Raw genomic sequence first — 20,883 nt, 5'->3', positions numbered from 1 at the left:
AAATGGTAGGGCATCAAAACATTTGCAGTAGGTCATCAAAACATTAGCGGTAGGTCATCAAAACATTTGTAGTAGGTCATCAAAACATTAACACTAGGTCATCAGAACATTTGTAGTAGGTCATCAAAACATTAGCACTAGGTCATCAAAACATTTGTAGTAGGTCATCAAAACATCAGCAGTAGGTCATCAAAACATTTGTAGTAGGTCATTAAAACATTAGCGGTAGGTCATCAAAACATTTGTAGTAGGTCATCAAAACATTAGCACTAGGTCATCAAAACATCAGCAGTAGGTCATCAAAACATTAGCAGTAGGTCATCCAAACATTTGCATTAGGTCATCAAAACATTAGTGGTAGGTCATCAAAACATTAGCGGTAGGGCATCAAAACATTAGTGGTAGGTCATCAAAACATTAGCGGTAGGTCATCAAAACATTAGCGGTAGGGCATTAAAACATTAGCACTAGGTCATCCAAACATTTGTAATAGGTCATCAAAACATTAGCAGTAGGTCATCAAAACATTTTACAGTAGGTCATCAAAACATTAGCGGTAGGTCATCTAAACCTTTGTAGTAGGTCATCAAAACATTAGCGGTAGGTTATCAAAACTTTAGCAGTAGGTCATCAAAACATTTGTAGTAGGTCATCAAAACATTAGCGGTAGGTCATCTAAACCTTTGCAGTAGGTCATCAAAACATTTGTAGTAGGTCATCAAAACATTAGCGGTAGGTCATCTAAACCTTTGTAGTAGGTCATCAAAACATTTGTAGTAGGTCATCAAAACATTAGCGGTAGGTCATCTAAACCTTTGCAGTAGGTCATCAAAACATTTGCTGTATAGTATAATGGTTAATGGTTAATTGAAACCTTGTGCGTGTAATTGCCTCAGTTTTCTGTTTGATGATGAATGTTTGTTTGTGTAGGTACCACTGGTAGAGTTCCATGTAGAGAGGATGCCATTGACTGAAGAGACACTGTGTAACTGGGCTGTGTTGTGTAGCTTGTCCTGCGCTGCTGTAAGGACTGACAGGGATAAAGATGCCACGCCCAGGGCTCCACTGGCTACCAGCACAGGCAGCATTGATTCACTGGGTATGGCAACCATCACCACTGGCAACCATCACCACTGGCAACCATCACCACTGGCAACCATCACCATTGGCAACCATCACCACTTGTTAGGCAACCATCACCACTTGTTAGGCAACCATCACCACTTCTTTGACTTGTTAGGCAACCATCACCACTTCTTTGACTTGTTAGGCAACCATCACCACTTGTTAGGCAACCATCACCACTTGTTAGGCAACCTTCACCACTTTGACTTGTTAGGCAACCATCATGACCTCATTAACCATTTTTTCCCCTTAGGCAATCATCTGACTTTCAAAGAGCTGCGCAAGCAATACATCCGCTTGTGCCTACTGCGAGCCGTAGCCAAGTTATTCAGCCATCAGGATGGGCTGAGACAAATTCTCCTCCAGCACATCTGTCCGGACCCCACTCTGGCCGACATGCCCCCACCCACAGAGGAAGAAGGGGCTGGCGATGGCCCAGTCAAAGTCACCTTGTTACAGCAGCTGCTGAGTACAGCCACACAACCCTCACCTCTCAAGGCTGTTTTTGCTGTGGAGGAGATGGAGGTAAGATGTCTGCATTTAATTTGGCTGGCTCTGCTGTTGACAAGTTGGAATTACACACTGTCCTCTCAGACATGCCAGCCTTTCAGCAAAAAGTGGAATCGTTATGCTTTTTAAACAAAAAATTGTGTCCTGTTACGCCATCCCTATTTTGTCGAAGTTTGTTCTACTTTTCCAAAAAATAATTAATAAAGAAAGCTAATAAAGCGAATTGGAAAAAGGGCTGGGAAAAGCAATTATCTCCCTTTGGCAAACATTTGCTTACAATATTTAAAAGTATAATCTAATACTAGATCTACTAATAGCTAGCTTCTGAATCTTCTTTTTTGGTAATTGCAGTTTAATTGTAGATTTAAATTATGCCTTAAATAACAATGTACAGGCTGTTCTCTAGTTGAAATATTTGTAGCTGTCATAAAAATGTGCAGGCTGTCCTCTAGTTGAAATATTTGTAGCTGTCATAAAAATGTGCAGGCTGTCCTCTAGTTGAAATATTTGTAGCTGTCATAAAAATGTGCAGGCTGTCCTCTAGGTGAAATATTTGTAGCTGTCATAAAAATGTGCAGGCTGTCCTCTAGTTGAAATATTTGTAGCTGTCATAAAAATGTGCAGGCTGTCCTCTAGTTGAAATATTTGTAGCTGTCATGTGCAGGCTGTCCTCTAGTTGAAATATTTGTAGCTGTCATAAAAATGTGCAGGCTGTCCTCTAGTTGAAATATTTGTAGCTGTCATGTGCAGGCTGTCCTGTATATTTTTCAGGCTGCTGCCTTGGCTGCCTGCCAACATTTGATATCAGAACTTGGTCAACACTCCTCCGATCTTGAGGAGAGCAGTGATGAGGAGGATGAGAACAATTTTCTCGGCATGCCACCCCTAGGGCAGCTGGTGTCTCCCCCAGCCCCTACCATTGTGGCTAGGCTCCAGAAGTTAAGGAAGATGAAGCCTCTTCAACCCCTGCCTACACCTATTGTTGCTCAACTCATGGAGATGGGATTCCCAAGGAGACGAGTTGAACAAGCTGTCAAATCTCTTGGTGAGTAGAGTTGTGCATATGACACACAGATTGGTTGGTACAGTAGTGTGTCACCATGGTTTGTTGGTACAAGTGTGTGTCACCATGGTTTGTTGTTGCAGTAGTGTGTGTCACCATGGTTTGTTGGTACAAGTGTGTGTCACCATGGTTGGTTGGTACAAGTGTGTGTCACCATGGTTGGTACAAGTGTGTGTCACCATGGTTGGTTGGTACAAGTGTGTGTCACCATGGTTTGTTGGTACAAGTGTGTGTCACCATGGTTTGTTGGTACAAGTGTGTGTCACCATGGTTGGTTGTTGCAGTAGTGTGTGTCACCATGGTTGGTTGTTGCAGTAGTGTGTGTCACCATGGTTTGTTGGTACAAGTGTGTGTCACCATGGTTTGTTGGTACAAGTGTGTCACCATGGTTTGTTGGTACAAGTGTGTGTCACCATGGTTTGTTGGTACAAATGTGTGTCACCATGGTTGGTACAAGTGTGTGTCAACATGGTTTGTTGGTACAAGTGTGTGTCACCATGGTTGGTTGGTACAAGTGTGTGTCACCATGGTTGGTTGGTACAAGTGTGTGTCACCATGGTTGGTTGGTACAAGTGTGTGTCACCATGGTTGGTTGGTACAAGTGTGTGTCACCATGGTTGGTTGGTACAAGTGTGTGTCACCATGGTTGGTACAAGTGTGTGTCACCATGGTTGGTTGGTACAAGTGTGTGTCACCATGGTTGGTTGGTACAAGTGTGTGTCAACATGGTTGGTTGGTACAAGTGTGTGTCAACATGATTGGTTGGTACAGTGTACACACACTGATTGGTACTTTAACATCAAACCTTTGCAGTAGGTCATCAAATTTTGAGTGAATTTGAATTTCTAGCTAAAATGAGTGTATTGAAAGAATATGTGCTAACCAGCTGTACTGTTGGGCCAGGGGGAGGTGGCCTAGAGACTCCAACCGTGGAGGCTGTGGTCAGTTGGCTGCTGGAACACCCCAGCTCTGGACATGAGGACTCTGACACAGATGTTGCCTCATCAGAGGATGGATACACAGACAGCGACTCAGTTTCAGATGGCTATGACGAGTATGAAGCTTTTGATGTGAGTCATATTAAAGCTTTTCACGTGAGTCCTTCTTCAAATAATAAAATGTAAATAGCTTAAATGTCGTCACCAATTTATATAAATAGCTCTAAATATCACCCAACACATGTAAATAGCTGTAAATATCACCTAACACATGTAAATAGCTGTGAATATCACCTAACACATGTAAATAGATGTAAATATCACCTAACACATGTAAATAGCTGTAAATATCACCTAACACATGTAAATAGCTGTGAATATCACCTAACACATGTAAATAGATGTAAATATCACCTAAAACATGTAAATAGATGTAAATGATATTTGAATAGGCTGCATCACCAGAAGTTGTGGGCGTGCCCTGTGAGTACAGCAAAAGGTCAGAGTTCACCAACTCCGACGACTACGCCATGTACGTCAGACAAAAGATCCAGGTTGGCATGATGGTCAGATGTTGTCGCACCTATGAAGAAGTTCATCAAGGTGACATTGGGAAAGTCACTAAGGTCAGCCTAAACATCAATAATACTTAATATAGCCCACAGTTGAACTTCTTAATACTTTTGTAATAGAAAGTTGATGTGCACAATACTTATTATATAGGGGTACATTGACATTCATTTATTGTGGCAAGTCAGGTACCATACGGTATAAAAGTATTTGAGACAGCGGTCATTGCCATGAGTATATAAATAATTGAGACCTGTTTTTAGTTGGATCAAGATGGCCTTCATGAACTGAACATCCAGGCCTACTGGCAAAGGAAGTGTGGGACCTACTGGGTGCGCTACATTCATGTAGAGATACTTGGCTTCACAAACTCAGCTATAGGTGAGGAGTTGATCTTTAATGACTGGGCACTTGCTCCTGTGGAGAACAGAATCCCAACGTTTGGTGGGTTGTAACTGAGATAACATACAAGAACGTTTGCATTGAGACTAAACATTTTTGTACTGAATTCTTTGATCAGACAATGGGCAGACAATCAAAGTTGGAGACAAAGTGCGAGTCAAGGCGTCTGTCAGCAAACCAACATACAAGTGGGGCTCAGTGACACATGCTAGTGTTGGAACTGTCACTGGTAGGTTTTGTTGTTGCAACTGTCACTGGTAGGTTTTGTTGTTGCAACTGTCACTGGTAGGTTTTGTTGTTGCAACTGTCACTGGTAGGTTTTGTTGTTGCAACTGTCACTGGTAGGTTTTGTTGTTGCAACTGTCACTGGTAGGTTTTGTTGTTGCAACTGTCACTGGTAGGTTTTGTTGTTGCAACTGTCACTGGTAGGTTTTGTTGTTGCAACTGTCACTGGTAGGTTTTGTTGTTGCAACTGTCACTGGTAGTGTTATGACATCATCAGTATTGTTGTTACTGAGGTCTGCACTGAGAGGTTCAAGAAAACACAAAGACAATATTAGCTCCTTAATTTTAATGGTTGATACTTTAGTCTTGGATAAAATGGGGAATAATCTTGAACATCAATAGTGGCCAGCCTTAGGGGCCAGCCCTACCACACCTTACAACACAAAACACGACTACATCCTAGCAAAGCTAACGTTCAACTCTCCTATGTCTCTGACCCTCACCACCCAACCTGGGGTCTATGCCCTTTCTAAACCTCAAATACAATAGGGTATCTCATTACATGTTTCCCCAAATTTGCATCCCATGTTAGTTGGGCCAGACTAAGGTCAAAGACCGGTACTTCACCTAGCCTGCACATCTCTAACTAGGTTGGGATGTCTTCTTATCAGGTTACAGTTGTCCCAGTTCAGGTGTGGGAAGGGAGGGGGGGGGGGGGGGGGGGGGGAGATAACCCACTGGCATCAACAATGGACTCAGTTATAACAGGTAGGTTTTGGTGATGGAGCTGAGACTTGTAGGTTTTTTGTTGAAATTGTTTGTATTGTTTGTATTGTGTAGTTCAAATGTTGTTTTACACTTATTTTATAACTAGGCATACTGCCTAGCTTCGCTTAGGTTTTCAAAAAAATTGAGGAATTGAATGATTAATTAATAGGTGATTGGCTGCTATGTTAAATGCTTAGGGCCTAAATTTATAGGCTACAGTTGAGTTTAATGGTACTCAAATATTGATGGAATATTCGCAAACTTATTACTCGCACGGTAATTAGAACTGCAAGGGCTTTGTTAATAGTATCAATCAAATATTATAATAAATTACTTTCGCAATTAATTTTTACAATTTCAGTACAATGCAAAACTTAATTTATAACAAAATATTTATTTAAAACAATGCTATACTTTATGATTTTTTTTTCTTGAAAAGAGTATACAAAATATTTAAAAATTATTACATTAAAAAGTTACCTCCCCTGTTCATAGACCAAATGACCAAATCTCGTATAATGAGAATTTCACTCGCGGTCATTTTTAGCCCTCTAAGAGGGCTTTAAGTCAGACCAACAGTTTTTCCATACGGCGTAGTCATCTATAGAGGTGTATACAAAAAATTAGCCAGATGTAAAGTGGGTAAGTGCCCTAAAATCCGTTTTGAAATCACCCTCTGTTTTTCCCATAAAATACAAAGATTATATAGGGAAATACGACTGGTCAGTTTTGACCCATTTAACGAATTTTCTCGGACATGGCGAGTTTTTTGTGACACCCCAAGGCGTTCTCCTACCACATCACAAAATTTCAAGGGGGGTCGTCGGAGGAAATTTTTTTTCGTAATAGAGCTCATATAAAGAGAATTTCACTCGCGGTCAAATTTTAGCCCCCGTCAAGGGCTTTGAGTGAAACCGACAGTTTTCCCTAAAGGTCAAGCCATTTACCTAAGAGCATGCAAACAATTAGCCAGATGTAAAGACGGTAAGTGCCCTCAAATCCGTTTTGAAATCACCCTCTGTTTTTCCCATAAAATACAAAGATTATATAGGGAAATACGACTGGTCAGTTTTGACCCGTTTAACGAATTTTCCCGGACATGGCGAGTTTTTGTGGCACCCCAAGGCGTTCTCCTACCACCTCACAAAATTTCAAGGGGGGTCGTCGGAGGAAATTTTTTTCCGTAATAGAGCTCATATAAAGAGAATTTCACTCGCGGTCACTTTTTAGCCCTCGTCGAGGGCTTTGAGTGAAACCGACAGTTTTCACTAAAGGTCAAGCCATTTGCCTAAGAGCATGCAAAAAAATTAGCCAGATGTAAAGATTGGTCACAATTGGTTGCTGAACGTTCCATATCTATTTCTCAGCAATCACAGCAACCAGTTCAACATGACTGTTGATAACATATCTATTTCCCAACAATCATCATGACTGTTGATAACATCTATTTCTCAACAATCACAGCAACCAGTTCAACATGACTGTTAATAACATATCTATTTCCCAACAATCAACATGACTGTTGATAACATATCTATTTCTCAACAATCACAGCAACCAGTTCAACATGAATGTTGATAACATATCTATTTCCCAACAATTATCATGACTGTTGATAACATATCTATTTCTCAACAATCACAGCAACCAGTTCAACATGACTGTTGATAACATATCTATTTCCCAACAATTATCATGACTGTTGATAACATATCTATTTCCCAACAATCAACATGACTGTTGATAACATATCTATTTCCCAACAATCAACATGACTGTTGATAACATATCTATTTCCCAACAATCACAGCAACCAGTTCAACATGACTGTTGATAACATATCTATTTCCCAACAATCAACATGACTGTTGATAACATATCTATTTCTCAGCAATCACAGCAAACAATCGAGACATGACTGTTGATTTCCCGCAACAGTCTCATTGGACAGGAGTCATCTCGGAGATGGAGTTGGTGCCCAGTGTACATCCTCAGATCACGTAAGCTGGACAACATCCTTTGCTATCTTTCAAAAGATGTCAACAGACATCATCATACTCCTCACAAAAGATATTAAGACAGACATGATAGCATTAAGACAGACATGATATCATTAAGACAGACATGACAGCATTAAGACAGACATTGAGGTAGCCATTCTAATTCCCCAGATGCTCCAACTGTAGCATGAGCCCCCTGGTTGGTCCCAGATTTCATTGTCAGAGCTGTGACAACTTTGACCTGTGTGAAAACTGCTTCAAGCTTACTAGGCTTCACAAGCATCCATTCAACCGAATTCAGGAGCCGGGTAGGTTGCACATATGTGACAACTTTTACCTGTATAACAACTTTTACCTGTCACACTTTACCTGTGTGACAACTTTCACCTGTCACACTTTACCTGTGTGACAACATTTACCTGTAACACTTTACCTGTGTGACAACTTTCACCTGTCACACTTTACCTGTGTGACAACTTTCACCTGTCACACTTTACCTGTGTGACAACTTTCACCTGTCACACTTTACCTGTGTGACAACATTTACCTGTCACACTTTACCTGTGTGACAACTTTCACCTGTCACACTTTACCTGTGTGACAACTTTCACCTGTCACACTTTACCTGTGTGACAACTGTTACCTGTGTGACAACTTTCATCTGTCACACTTTTACCTGTGTGACAACTTTTACCTGTGTGACAACTTTTACCTGTGTGACAACTTTCACCTGTCACACTTTACCTGTGTGACAACCTTTACCTGTGTGACAACTTTCACCTGTCACACTTTACCTGTGTGACAACTTTCACCTGTCACACTTTACCTGTGTGACAACTTTCACTTGTCACACTTTACCTGTGTGACAACTTTTACCTGTGTGACAACTTTTACCTGTCCCACTTTACCTGTGTGACAACTTTCACCCGTCACACTTTACCTGTGTGACAACTTTCACCTGTCACACTTTACCTGTGTGACAACTTTCACCTGTCACACTTTACCTGTGTGACAACTTTCACCTGTCACACTTTACCTGTGTGACAACTTTTACCTGTGTGACAACTTTCACCTGTGTGACAACTTTTACCTGTATAACAACTTTCACCTGTGTGACAACTTTCACCTGTCACACTTTACCTGTGTGACAACTTTCACCTGTCACACTTTACCTGTGTGACAACTTTCACCTGTGTGACAACTTTTACCTGTGTGACAACTTTCACCTGTGGTTGATTACCTGATGTTTGATGTTGTCATAGATTATCTGATGTTTGATGTTGTGGTTGGTTACCTGATGTTTGATGTTGTGGTTAATTATCTGATGTTTGATGTTTTGGTTGGTTGTTTGATGTTGTTGTTGGTTGTTTGATGTTGTGGTTGGTTGTTTGATGTTGTGGTTGGTTATTTGATGTTGTGGTTGGTTGTTTGATGTTGTGGTTGGTTGTTTGTTGTTGTGGTTGGTTACTAGATGTTTGATGTTGTGTTTGGTTACCTAATGTATAATGTTGTTGGTTACCTGATGTTTGATGTAGTTGTTGGTTACCTGATGTTTAATGTAGTTGTTGGTTACATGTTTGATGTTGTGGTTGGATACATGATTGATGTTGTGGTTGGATACATGATTGATGTTGTGGTTGGTTGTTTGATGTTGTTGTTTGATGTTGTTGTTGGTTGTTTGATGTTGTGGTTGGTTGTTTGATGTTGTGGTTGGTTGTTTGATGTTGTGGTTGGTTATATGATGTTTGATGTTGTGGTTGATTACCTGATGTTTGATGTTGTCATTGATTATCTGATGTTTGATGTTGTGGTTGATTATCTGATGTTTGATGTTGTCATTGATTATCTGATGTTTGATGTTGTCATTGATTATCTGATGTTTGATGTTGGGGTTGATTATCTGATGTTGAGGTTGATTGATTGATGTTGTGGTTGGTTACATGATGTTTGATGTTGTGGTTGGTTGTTTGATGTTGTGGTTGATTATCTGATGTTTGATGTTGTCATTGATTATCTGATGTTTGATGTTGTGGTTGGTTGTTTGATGTTGTCATTGATTACCTGATGTTTGATGTTGTGGTTGGTTGTTTGATGTTGTGGTTGGTTATATGATATTTGAGGTTGTGGTTAATTATCTGATGTTTGATGTTGTCATTGATTATCTGATGTTTGATGTTGGGGTTGATTATCTGATGTGTGATGTTGTCATTGATTATCTGATGTTTGATGTTGTCATTGATTATCTGATGTTTGATGTTGTCATTGATTATCTGATGTTTGATGTTGTCATTGATTATCTGATGTTTGATGTTGTCATTGATTATCTGATGTTTGATGTTGTCATTGATTACCTGATGTTTGATGTTGTGGTTGGTTACATTATGTTTGATGTTATAGTTGATGATCTGATGTTTGCTCCACACAGGAAGTGATCCATGTTTTGCTGGGAAGCCTGGCAGGCCAAGTCGAGTGAGTAGCACTCAAACACCTAAAGGATCCAGCATCAGCAACTGGCAGGCCTGTGTTAAAAGTTTAACTGTCTCTTCACGTGAAGACCAAGCTCACAATCTTTATGACAATCAAGGTCATTTCTGGCAGAGTCATGGTACCCAAGGCAAGGTCAGTTCCCTGGCATTTACTAGTGTTTCATTTGTGTGACATTTGGTAAGGTCAGTTCCCTGGCATTTACTATTGTTTCATTTGTGTGACATTTGGCAAGGTCGTTCCCTGGCATTTACTAGTGTTTCATTTGTGTGACATTTGGCAAGGTCAGTTTCATGGCATTTACTATTTTCATTTGCGTGACATTTGGCAAGTTAGTTCCATGGCTTTTACTAGTGTTTCATTTGCGTAACATTTGGCAAGGTCAGTTTCATGGCATTTACTTGTGTTTCATTTGTGTGACATTTGGCAAGGTCATTTTCATGGCATTTACTATTTTCATTTGCGTGACATTTGACAAGGTCAGTTCCGTGGCTTTTACTAGTGTTTCATTTGCGTGACATTTAAATCTGCAGTTAACCATTAGATACTAGTATTGAATCTACAGTTGAATTCCTGACTTAAAATTCCCTAACCCATTACTATAATTCCTGACTTAAAATTCCCTAACCCATTACTATAATTCCTGACTTAAAATTCCCTTCCCCATTACTTTAATTCCTGACTTAAAATTTCCTAACCCATTACTTTAATTTCTGACTTAAAATTCACTAACCCATTACTTTAATTCCTAACTTAAAATTCCCTAACCCATTACTTTAATTCCTGGCTTAAAATTCCCTAACCCATTCCTGTAATTCCTGACTTAAAATTCCCTAATCCATTACTTTAATTCCTGGCTTAAAATTCCCTAACCCATTCCTGTAATTCCTGACTTAAAATTCACTAACCCATTACTTTAATTCCTGGCTTAAAATTCCCTAACCCATTACTTTAATTCCTGACTTAAAATTCCCTAACCCATTACTTTAATTCCTGACTTAAAATTCCCTAACCCATTACTTTAATTCCTGGCTTAAAATTCCCTAACCCATTCCTGTAATTCCTGACTTAAAATTCCCTAATCCATTACTTTAATTCCTGGCTTAAAATTCCCTAACCCATTCCTGTAATTCCTGACTTAAAATTCCCTAATCCATTACTTTAATTCCTGGCTTAAAATTCCCTAACCCATTACTTTAATTCCTGGCTTAAAATTCCCTAACCCATTCCTGTAATTCCTGACTTAAAATTCCCTAAACCATTACTTTAATTCCTGACTTAAAATCCCCTAACCCATTACTTTAATTCCTGACTTAAAATTCCCTAACCCATTACTTTAATTCCTGACTTAAAATTCACTAACCCATTACTTTAATTCCTGGCTTAAAATTCCCTAACCCATTCCTGTAATTCCTGACTTAAAATTCCCTAATCCATTACTTTAATTCCTGGCTTAAAATTCCCTAACCCATTCCTGTAATTCCTGACTTAAAATTCCCTAAACCATTACTTTAATTCCTGACTTAAAATTCCCTAATCCATTACTTTAATTCCAGACTTAAAATTCCCTAACCCATTCCTGTAATTCCTGATATAGCATTGGATCCGCCTTGAGATGCAGCCAGAGATGATCATCACTAGACTGTGTATGCGAGTGGACCCTGCTGACTCCAGCTACATTCCCTCCCTTCTAGTCATCAGTGGAGGGGACTCTGTGCTTAGTTTAAAGGAGTTGAGAACTGTCCATGTGGCTTCAGATGAATCTCTCATCACATTACTCTCTGATATGACTGAGGTAAGGTCTACTGGGACTGAAGGAAAGTCTTATGGGACTGAAGGAAAGTCTTGTGGGACTGAGGGAAAGTCTTGTGGGACTGAGGGAAAGTCTTGTGGGATTGAGGGAAAGTCTTAATGGACTAAGGGAAATGTGAATGAGGGAAAGTCTTGTGGGACTGAAGGAAAGTCTTGTGGGACTGAGGGAAAGTCTTGTGGGATTGAGGGAAAGTCTTGTGGGATTGAGGGAAAGTCTTGTGGGACTGAGGGAAAGTCTTGTGGGATTGAGGGAAAGTCTTGTGGGATTGAGGGAAAGTCTTGTGGGATTGAGGGAAAGTCTTGTGGGATTGAGGGAAAGTCTTAATGGACTAAGGGAAAGTCTTGTGGGACTGAGGGAAAGTCTTGTGGGACTGAGGGAAAGTCTTGTGGGACTGAGGGAAAGTCTTGTGGGATTGAGGGAAAGTCTTGTGGGATTGAGGGAAAGTCTTGTGGGATTGAGGGAAAGTCTTGTGGGATTGAGGGAAAGTCTTAATGGACTAAGGGAAAGTCTTGTGGGACTAAGGGAAAGTCTTGTGGGACTGAGGGAAAGTCTTGTGGGACTGAGGGAAAGTCTTGTGGGACTGAGGGAAAGTCTTGTGGGACTGAGGGAAAGTTGTGGTATTGAGGGAAAGTCTTGTGGGATTGATAGAAAGTCTTAATGGACTAAGGGAAATGTGAATGAGGGAAAGTCTGGTGGGATTGAGCGAAAGTCTTGTGGGACTAAGGGAAATGTGAATGAGGGAAAGTCTTGTGGGACGAAGGGAAATGTGAATGAGGGAAAGTCTGGTGGGATTGAGCGAAAGTCTTGTGGGACTAAGGGAAATGTGAATGAGGGAAAGTCTTGTGGGACTAAGGGAAAGTTTTTAATTATTGAGGTAAAACAAGTTAATGTTAATAAAAAATTTTGAATATTCAGTACCATCGAATAATTGAGGTGGGCATCAAGCAGTGTCGAAGTAGTGGGATAGACTGCAAGATCCATGGTTTGTCCATCACTGCCAGACACAAGAGTGAGGAGGATGAGATTCCAACAACATTCTCTATCCTTGCGCAAGACAAGGCTGAGGAGGAAGATGGCCAGAACTCTGGCCGTAAGAAAGGAAAAACTGCCAACATTGCTAAAGACATTCAGACCTACGTCTTCGTCTGGGGGCTCAATGATAAGGATCAGCTGGGGGGACCGAAGGGATCTAAAGTAAGTACAGTGTCCCACATACATGTTGCGTCCAAGTTAACCAATGTCCTACTTGATGGGCCTAAGTTAACCAATGTCCTACATGATGGGCCTAAGTTAACCAATGTCCTACAGAATATCCATAATTCAACTAATTAGCACTGAATGGTCCTAGATATATAAGAACCAATGTTAAATCTATTATAGATCAAAATGCCAATGTTAAATCTATTACAGATCAAAATGCCAATGTTAAATCTATTACAGATCAAAATGCCAATGTTAAATCTATTACAGATCAAAATGCCAATGTTAAATTTATTACAGATCAAAATGCCAATGTTAAATCTATTACAGATCAAAATGCCAATGTTAAATGAATCACTCTCTGGGCTAAACTGTGTACAGATTGCTGGTGGATCCAAAAGTCTTTTCTGTGGTACGTTCGTCATATTTCTGCAGTATGTTTATTAGGTTCTGATGTATGTGGAATGGTTACACAGGATGGCAAAATGTTTGCTTGTATTTTTAATGAAGTTTTTATTTTGTTTCCCAGTTACACAGGATGGCAAAGTGTTTGCTTGTGGAGAAGGTACAAACGGTCGCCTAGGGCTGGGAGCTGTGACCGGAAACATTTCAGTTCCCCGCCAGCTGACAGCACTTGGACAGTATGTCATCAAGAAAGTAGCTGTCCATTCCGGAGGTCGGCACGCTCTTGCACTGAGCACAGATGGCAAAGTACTGGCTTGGGGAGAAGGAGATGATGGCAAACTTGGCCTGTCCACACGCATGTAAGTCATTTCTTCTAGTCTAGTGTATGTCTGCTGCTATTGGCTTGGGGAGAAGGAGATGATGGCAAACTTGGCCTGTCCACACGCATGTAAGTCATTTCTTCTAGTCTAGTGTATGTCTGCTGCTATTGGCTTGGGGAGAAGGAGATGATGGCAAACTTGGCCTGTCCACACGCATGTAAGTCATTTCTTCTAGTCTAGTGTATGTCTGCTGCTATTGGCTTGGGGAGAAGGAGATGATGGCAAACTTGGCCTGTCCACACGCATGTAAGTCATTTCTTCTAGTCTAGTGTATGTCTGCTGCTATTGGCTTGGGGAGGAGATGATGGCAAACTTGGCCTGTCCACACGCATGTAAGTCATTTCTTCTAGTCTAGTGTATGTCTGCTGCTATTGCCTGTCTGGTTCTAGTCTAGTGTCTGTCTAGCTCAGGCTGTGGTGGCCATCTGAACTTTATAGGTTAATCTTTCTAGGCCACTTTAGTATGTTCCGCAAAGCATATGTTAACTTATTTTTGTCCCCAGGAATTGTGACAGAAATTATTTTTGTCCCCAGGAATTGTGACACAAATTATTTTTGTCCCCAGGAATTGTGACAGAAATTATTTTTGTCCCCAGGAATTGTGACACAAATTATTTTTGTCCCCAGGAATTGTGACACAAATTATTTTTGTCCCCAGGAATTGTGACAGAAATTATTTTTGTCCCCAGGAATTGTGACAGAAATTATTTTTGTCCCCAGGAATTGTGACAGAAATTATTTTTGTCCCCAGGAATTGTGACACAAATTATTTTTGTCCCCAGGAATTGTGACAGAAATTATTTTTGTCCCCAGGAATTGTGAAACTCCCCGTCTTATTGAGGCCCTCAAGTCCAAACGTGTGAGGGACATAGCCTGTGGGAGCTCACACAGTGCCGCCATCATATCCAATGGGGACCTGTACACCTGGGGGCTGGGGGATTATGGGAGACTCGGACATGGAGACAATACAACACAACTCAAGCCTAAACAGGTCTCCATCTACCATCTTTTTATTTCTATGCTCTCATAACCATCATTTTATTTCTATGGTGTTATAAGATGGTATATCCAGACATGCCTATGGACTTGTAAATCGTTTTCAAAAAAACAATTAACAAAGAGCATTAATAAATCAAATTGAAAATAAACTGGGAGCGATCTCCCCTAAACTTTCTCGAATATTCTTTTATAAAAAAACGGGATGGGAACTCGGGATATAGACATAAATTTTAATCCATTTTAAATACTTAAACTTTTTAAAATAGAATAAAATGTCGTAGAAAAAAGAATTGCACACCTGTGAACGCCAAATAAAACATGCATAATAGTGCGGAATATTATTAGTACTTTATAAATTTACATTTGTTTTTTGAGAAATCGGAAATAGCGTAAATTAGTACTTTCAATCAATGGAAATTACTCAAAATTTGACAGAAGGTAGAGAATTAGATCTTTTACTTACATGTGAAATTTCATTTATCTATCTGAAATAGTACTCAAGTTATAGGGTTTTTTAAAAATTCAAAGTAGAAAAAGTACCACTTCCGGTTATTGGAAATCGCTCAAAAGTTGATCAGGATCTACGATTTTGATAAAATACTTATATATGAAATTTCATCAACCTAGCTGTTTCATCAACCTAGCTGTAACGGTACTCAAGTTATCGTGTTTACACACAGACACACACACACACACACAGACATACGGACAGAATTGCAAAGTCCAGTTATTACGACTCGATAACGCATAAAACGCCAAAATGTTTATATATTTGTATTTATAATTTTTTCCTGATTAAAATAAGTCCTCAATACTCCGGATGTGATGAAAGACTGAGAAGTAAAACGATGAAAACTGTCAAAATTTCATGTTATTATTGTGCACAATTACAATACTTTCTCTTTACTTCGTATATACGAGAAAGTAAAAAGAGCTGGGAAAAGCAATTATCTCCCTTTGGCACACGTTTCTGTTTCATAGTTTACTTGCAAAAAAGTATAAGCTAATACTAGATCTACTAATAGATAATGTGAACAACCTAGCTTCTGAACGTTCTTTTTGGCATTTGCAATTGAATTGTAGATTTAAACTATGCCTTTAAATAACATGTAGGGAGAAAAATACAATAACATCATGACTAACACACTCATTTCTAGATGTAGGTATTAAATCTATCGGGTAACTACTAACTAAGAAGTAACTAACTAGGAATTTAACTAGATAAGTCTTAACTCTTAACTTTGATTTATATTTTATAGGCCTAACCTACGGATCCTTCAGCATTTGTTGTTTATATGGATTAGAACATAGCAAGGCAGGAATAATCAAATCAATAAAGTTACGGTTTTTATTATGGGGCGGTGGGGGTCACAGGTTACAATATTTTTGGCGGCGCGTCAGCATGTCCAGCGATATATGGAGAACTTAAAGATACGGAATTTTGTTGAAAATAATATAGTGGACGGTATAAATGTATAAACTAAATTTTCTTTAAAGAAGAAAAATAAAAATAAAATCATATTCAAATGTAGAAACAGATTTCTAACTAAAGCGTTTATTGTCATGAAAAAAACGCAGTATACAATGACGTCACATAACACAACATTAAACTAAGTCTAAGGAAAGAACACAAAACTAATGGCGTCATCTTTCAATTTTAGAATATAAAGAAATGAACTATTTAATTCAAATTTGATTTAGATCTACTATGTATACAATACAATTTTCTTGGCCTAAACTTATAAAATTTACTTTATCTATTTGGATTCTAGACTTAGACTCTAGATAGTGTAGATAGATCTAGATCTAAAATCTATTCCAATAATAAATTTCTATACTAAACTATTTCAGGCCATAATAATTTATTTTGAAAAAATCTTTGTTTGTTTAGCCATGAAATTGGCTAATTTGGGATAAAATTTCATTTGAAAGAATAGGGCCTATTCGCATAAGTTAAGTTTCTTAAGTACCTCTTTTATTTTGCGTGACACCAAGTCAATCTTTTTTGTTTTTCAATTTGTTTTTTTATATGTGAATGATTAAGTTGCCTATCGGAACTTGGCGGGATATGGGGTAGATGAAGTAGAGTTCACCTGTTTTGGTCTTTTCAACATATGAAGGGATAGTGTGGTCAGACCCATGCTCAGCCGAAATAGGTGTTTTAAAAAGACAAAAACAACATAACTACCATTGAACACCGGGTTTTTAACTAAATCTTTTAAGTCTCTTAACCCTTTATTTACGGAATTATGTTCTGAATGAAATTTTTTCTTAAACAATTTGTTATCATATTGCTTTTGGCACATTTAAAGCATACGGCAAAGGAAATTTCGTTTCATAAATTTTTAATGGCCCAAACAGATATTGGTACTTATAAGTACCGTCAGGAATGTAGGACATTTTTTCCAAAAAAAATTTTTTTACAAAACAGGAACAAACAATACAATTTATTAACTTATAACATAGCAATCATTATAAAAGTTATTTTTTGTAATTTTCACTCATAAATACAGCACGATTGAGTACGATTTTTATTGAATTTTCTGTCGGAACACATCTTAGACCTCAAAAACAGCAAAAGTTGCCGACATGTCATGCTCCCTCATTCTTGTCTGTGGTCATTCTGGTGTAGCAACTGTTGCCGGACTAAACATGCTTTTGCTGGAAGCTTCCAATAGCTATTACTTACAATGAGCCGCATAAACAAACAAAAGCCTAGTCATTCAGTACACAGCTACTCGTAATACTAGTATAATTGTAGCCTACTAGAATGTTATGACAAGTCTACACTACAGTGTAAAGTTCATAAATAGAAGTGAGCTCAATGTGTTTAGGATAGCCAAAGTGGCCTACTGTTTCCTGTTTACGGATTAAAATTTACCATATGGATCTATAATATATGCAGAAGTATGGACTATTACTAGTCTGCAGGTTTACATTACGTAAATACTAGTTATTGTAGGCAAGACAGTTTATTGCAGTAAATATAACTAACAAATTAAATCTTACTACTAGAACTAAGCTTTGGTATACAAATGAAGTATACTAAACCTAGAAAACGAGCCTGCAACTGCTACCTTTATTCTTCTTATTCTTTTACTACTAGAAATTAACATGTAATTACACTATTTCTTAGGTAAACAATATGCTATCCTTCTTATACATGTGTAAATATCATTTTTTGAGTACATTTCAATAATTAATTATCAAAATAATATTTATGTCACTCCACATCGAAAATCTGCCATTTCCTAAAAATCCTAAAAAAATGACAGTGTGCCCTGACGGTACTTATAAGTCTACTTGTTAACATCGATCTAATACAAAGACAAGTTGATTAAAATCGTATAAATAGAAGTTAAACGCGTTTGCCTGACTATTGGAGAAGCCAATAAAAAATATTTGGGTAAAACAAAGGGAAATCAGGAACTTGTGTGAGAACGTTACAGAACAATTGTGAACTACCGATACAGCAAGACATTGAAATTAGCGCCACACCAAAAATTTTCAAAAAACATTGAACCTTTCAACTACCGGCGACTCAGGGGAGATAATACTATTAATTACATCAATAATTTTTAAAATTCGTATTAAATTAAAAATAATACAGGCACTTAATTAAAGTGGTACCGTCAGTAGATAAAGGGTTAATTAGCTATTACATTTAATATGGTATTGTGTTGACTTATACTGTATATAATTTGGTTTTAATTTTTCTAATAGGGTAGTGGTAGTCTATGCTATTTTAAACAAGTATAAACATAGACAGTACATAAAACAAAACCCTTCTTTTTCATAATCTTGACAATGTTTCATTCCAATGCTCTTGATCAATAAAATGTTTCTTTTCCTAAGTTTCCGTTAATGACTTTTAAAAGCTGAATTACAAATCATTTAATTACTCACTTTCCTTATATATATTTATATATATATATATATATTTATATATATATATATATATATACATTTTCTTCAGGTATCTCTACCGTTTCCTCCCCTTTCATCTCCGAACGAAATTGAAAAAAAAATGTCATAAAAATATAGAATATCCGCTACCCAACAACCCCTCTCCCCCCATGCACACACATCCTCCACAACCCTCCTCCCCCACGCACAACCCTCCTCCGGACAGATTTAAAATCCGCTCCCCGTAGATAAATATCTAAAACAAAAAAACGGGTAGCCTATTTGTAAAGAGAAGAGAGCTAAAAGTCACCAGAATTGCCTTTGTAACAGGTACTGATGGCTAGTATATAACTAGAGGCCTACTAAACACTATACCTATGCTTGTATGTATACTACTGTGTATAATGTCATTAGACTTATTTTTGACTAGGTAAAGTAGCATCCACATGTATGTTCCTCTTTTTGGATTCAAATTCCTCTTTTTAGGTATGATAGTTCCTACTTTTGGTTGACAGTGCTAGGCATGTCTGAATATCCCATATACCATCATTGTTTCTTTTGATGGCATCATAAGAATGTAAATCCCATATACCATGGTTGTTTCATTCCTATGCCATTATAAGCTCTTGTAATGTAAACTGAAGTTTTTCTGTGTCAAATGTTTGACCTAGGTGATGGCTCTGGCTGGGCAACGTGTCATACAAGTGGCCTGTGGCAGTCGCGATGCTCAAACTCTGGCCCTCACAGATGATGGTGTTGTCTACTCCTGGGGAGATGGAGACTTTGGCAAGCTTGGCCGTGGTGGAAGTGAAGGCTGTAATGTGCCCCACCCTGTAGAGAGGTTGACTGGACAAGGTGTCCTACAGATTGAATGTGGAGCGCAGTTCTCTCTGGCACTGACTAAACTAGGACAGGTCTGGACATGGTGAGAACTTTGACTGCTCTCTGGTGGTTCACAGGCAACACTAGAGGGGCATGGGCAGGCAACACTAGAGGGGCATGGGCAGGCAACACTAGAGGGGCATGGGCAGAGGGGCATGGGCAGGCAACACTAGAGGGGCATGGGCAGGCAATACTAGAGGGGCATGGGCAGGCAACACTAGAGGGGCATGGGCAGGCAACACTAGAGGGGCAATGTCAGGCAACACTAGAGGGGCATGGGCAGGCAACACTAGAGGGGCATGGGCAGGCAACACTAGAGGGGCATGGGCAGGCAACACTAGAGGGACATGGGCAGGCAACACTAGAGGGGCATGGGCAGGCAACACTAGAGGGGCATGGGCAGGCAACACTAGAGGGGCATGGGCAGGCAACACTAGAGGGACATGGGCAGGCAACACTAGAGGGGCATGGGCAGGCAACACTAGAGGGGCATGGGCAGAGGGGCATGGGCAGGCAACACTAGAGGGGCATGGGCAGGCAACACTAGAGGGGCATGGGCAGGCAACACTAGAGGGACATGGGCAGGCAACACTAGAGGGGCATTGTCAGGCAATACTACAGGGGCATGGGCAGAGGGGCATGGGCAGGCAACACTAGAGGGGCATGGGCAGGCAACACTAAAGGGGCAATGTCAGGCAACACTAGAGGGGCATGGGCAGGCAACACTAGAGGGGCATGGGCAGGCAACACTAGAGGGGCATGGGCAGGCAACACTAGAGGGGCAATGTCAGGCAACACTAGAGGGGCATGGGCAGGCAACACTAGAGGGGCAATGTCAGGCAACACTAGAGGGGCATGGGCAGGCAACACTAGAGGGGCATGGGCAGGCAACACTAGAGGGGCATGGGCAGGCAACACTAGAGGGGCATGGGCAGGCAACACTAGAGGGGCATGGGCAGAGGGGCATGGGCAGGCAACACTAGAGGGGCATGGGCAGGCAACACTAGAGGGGCATGGGCAGAGGGGCATGGGCAGGCAACACTAGAGGGGCATGGGCAGGCAACACTAGAGGGGCATGGGCAGAGGGGCATGGGCAGGCAACACTAGAGGGGCATGGGCAGGCAACACTAGAGGGGCATGGGCAGGCAACACTAGAGGGGCATGGGCAGAGGGGCATGGGCAGGCAACACTAGAGGGGCATTGTCACGCAATAC

At 39.8% G+C, this 20,883-nt stretch overlaps 1 protein-coding gene across 5 annotated transcripts in view; it reads left to right on the top strand.

Moving 5' to 3' along the window:
- Positions 1 to 20,883, top strand: part of LOC131941744 (E3 ubiquitin-protein ligase HERC2) — a 216,560-nt gene that overhangs the window by 128,779 nt on the left and 66,898 nt on the right. For 4 of the 5 annotated variants that reach the window (XM_059301211.1, XM_059301209.1, XM_059301210.1 and 1 more), the window contains 16 exons: positions 931 to 1,099; positions 1,379 to 1,650; positions 2,407 to 2,680; positions 3,602 to 3,792; positions 4,089 to 4,262; positions 4,470 to 4,587; positions 4,727 to 4,837; positions 7,493 to 7,601; positions 7,773 to 7,909; positions 10,027 to 10,220; positions 11,683 to 11,880; positions 12,814 to 13,092; positions 13,429 to 13,510; positions 13,628 to 13,862; positions 14,696 to 14,873; positions 19,459 to 19,712. In XM_059301211.1, the coding sequence (XP_059157194.1) occupies positions 931 to 1,099; positions 1,379 to 1,650; positions 2,407 to 2,680; positions 3,602 to 3,792; positions 4,089 to 4,262; positions 4,470 to 4,587; positions 4,727 to 4,837; positions 7,493 to 7,601; positions 7,773 to 7,909; positions 10,027 to 10,220; positions 11,683 to 11,880; positions 12,814 to 13,092; positions 13,429 to 13,510; positions 13,628 to 13,862; positions 14,696 to 14,873; positions 19,459 to 19,712 (2,975 nt within the window). The remainder of the gene's footprint in view (positions 1 to 930; positions 1,100 to 1,378; positions 1,651 to 2,406; positions 2,681 to 3,601; positions 3,793 to 4,088; positions 4,263 to 4,469; positions 4,588 to 4,726; positions 4,838 to 7,492; positions 7,602 to 7,772; positions 7,910 to 10,026; positions 10,221 to 11,682; positions 11,881 to 12,813; positions 13,093 to 13,428; positions 13,511 to 13,627; positions 13,863 to 14,695; positions 14,874 to 19,458; positions 19,713 to 20,883) is intronic. The other variant, XM_059301212.1, reaches the window with a different exon arrangement.

This window comes from Physella acuta, unplaced genomic scaffold (assembly GCF_028476545.2).
Source record: "Physella acuta isolate Inbredline_101_S28 unplaced genomic scaffold, ASM2847654v3 ptg000372l, whole genome shotgun sequence".
In the NCBI taxonomy this organism is placed as follows: Eukaryota; Metazoa; Mollusca; class Gastropoda; family Physidae; genus Physella; species Physella acuta.
Note: the sequence above shows the minus strand (reverse complement) of the source record. Positions and strands in the feature narration are given on the sequence as shown.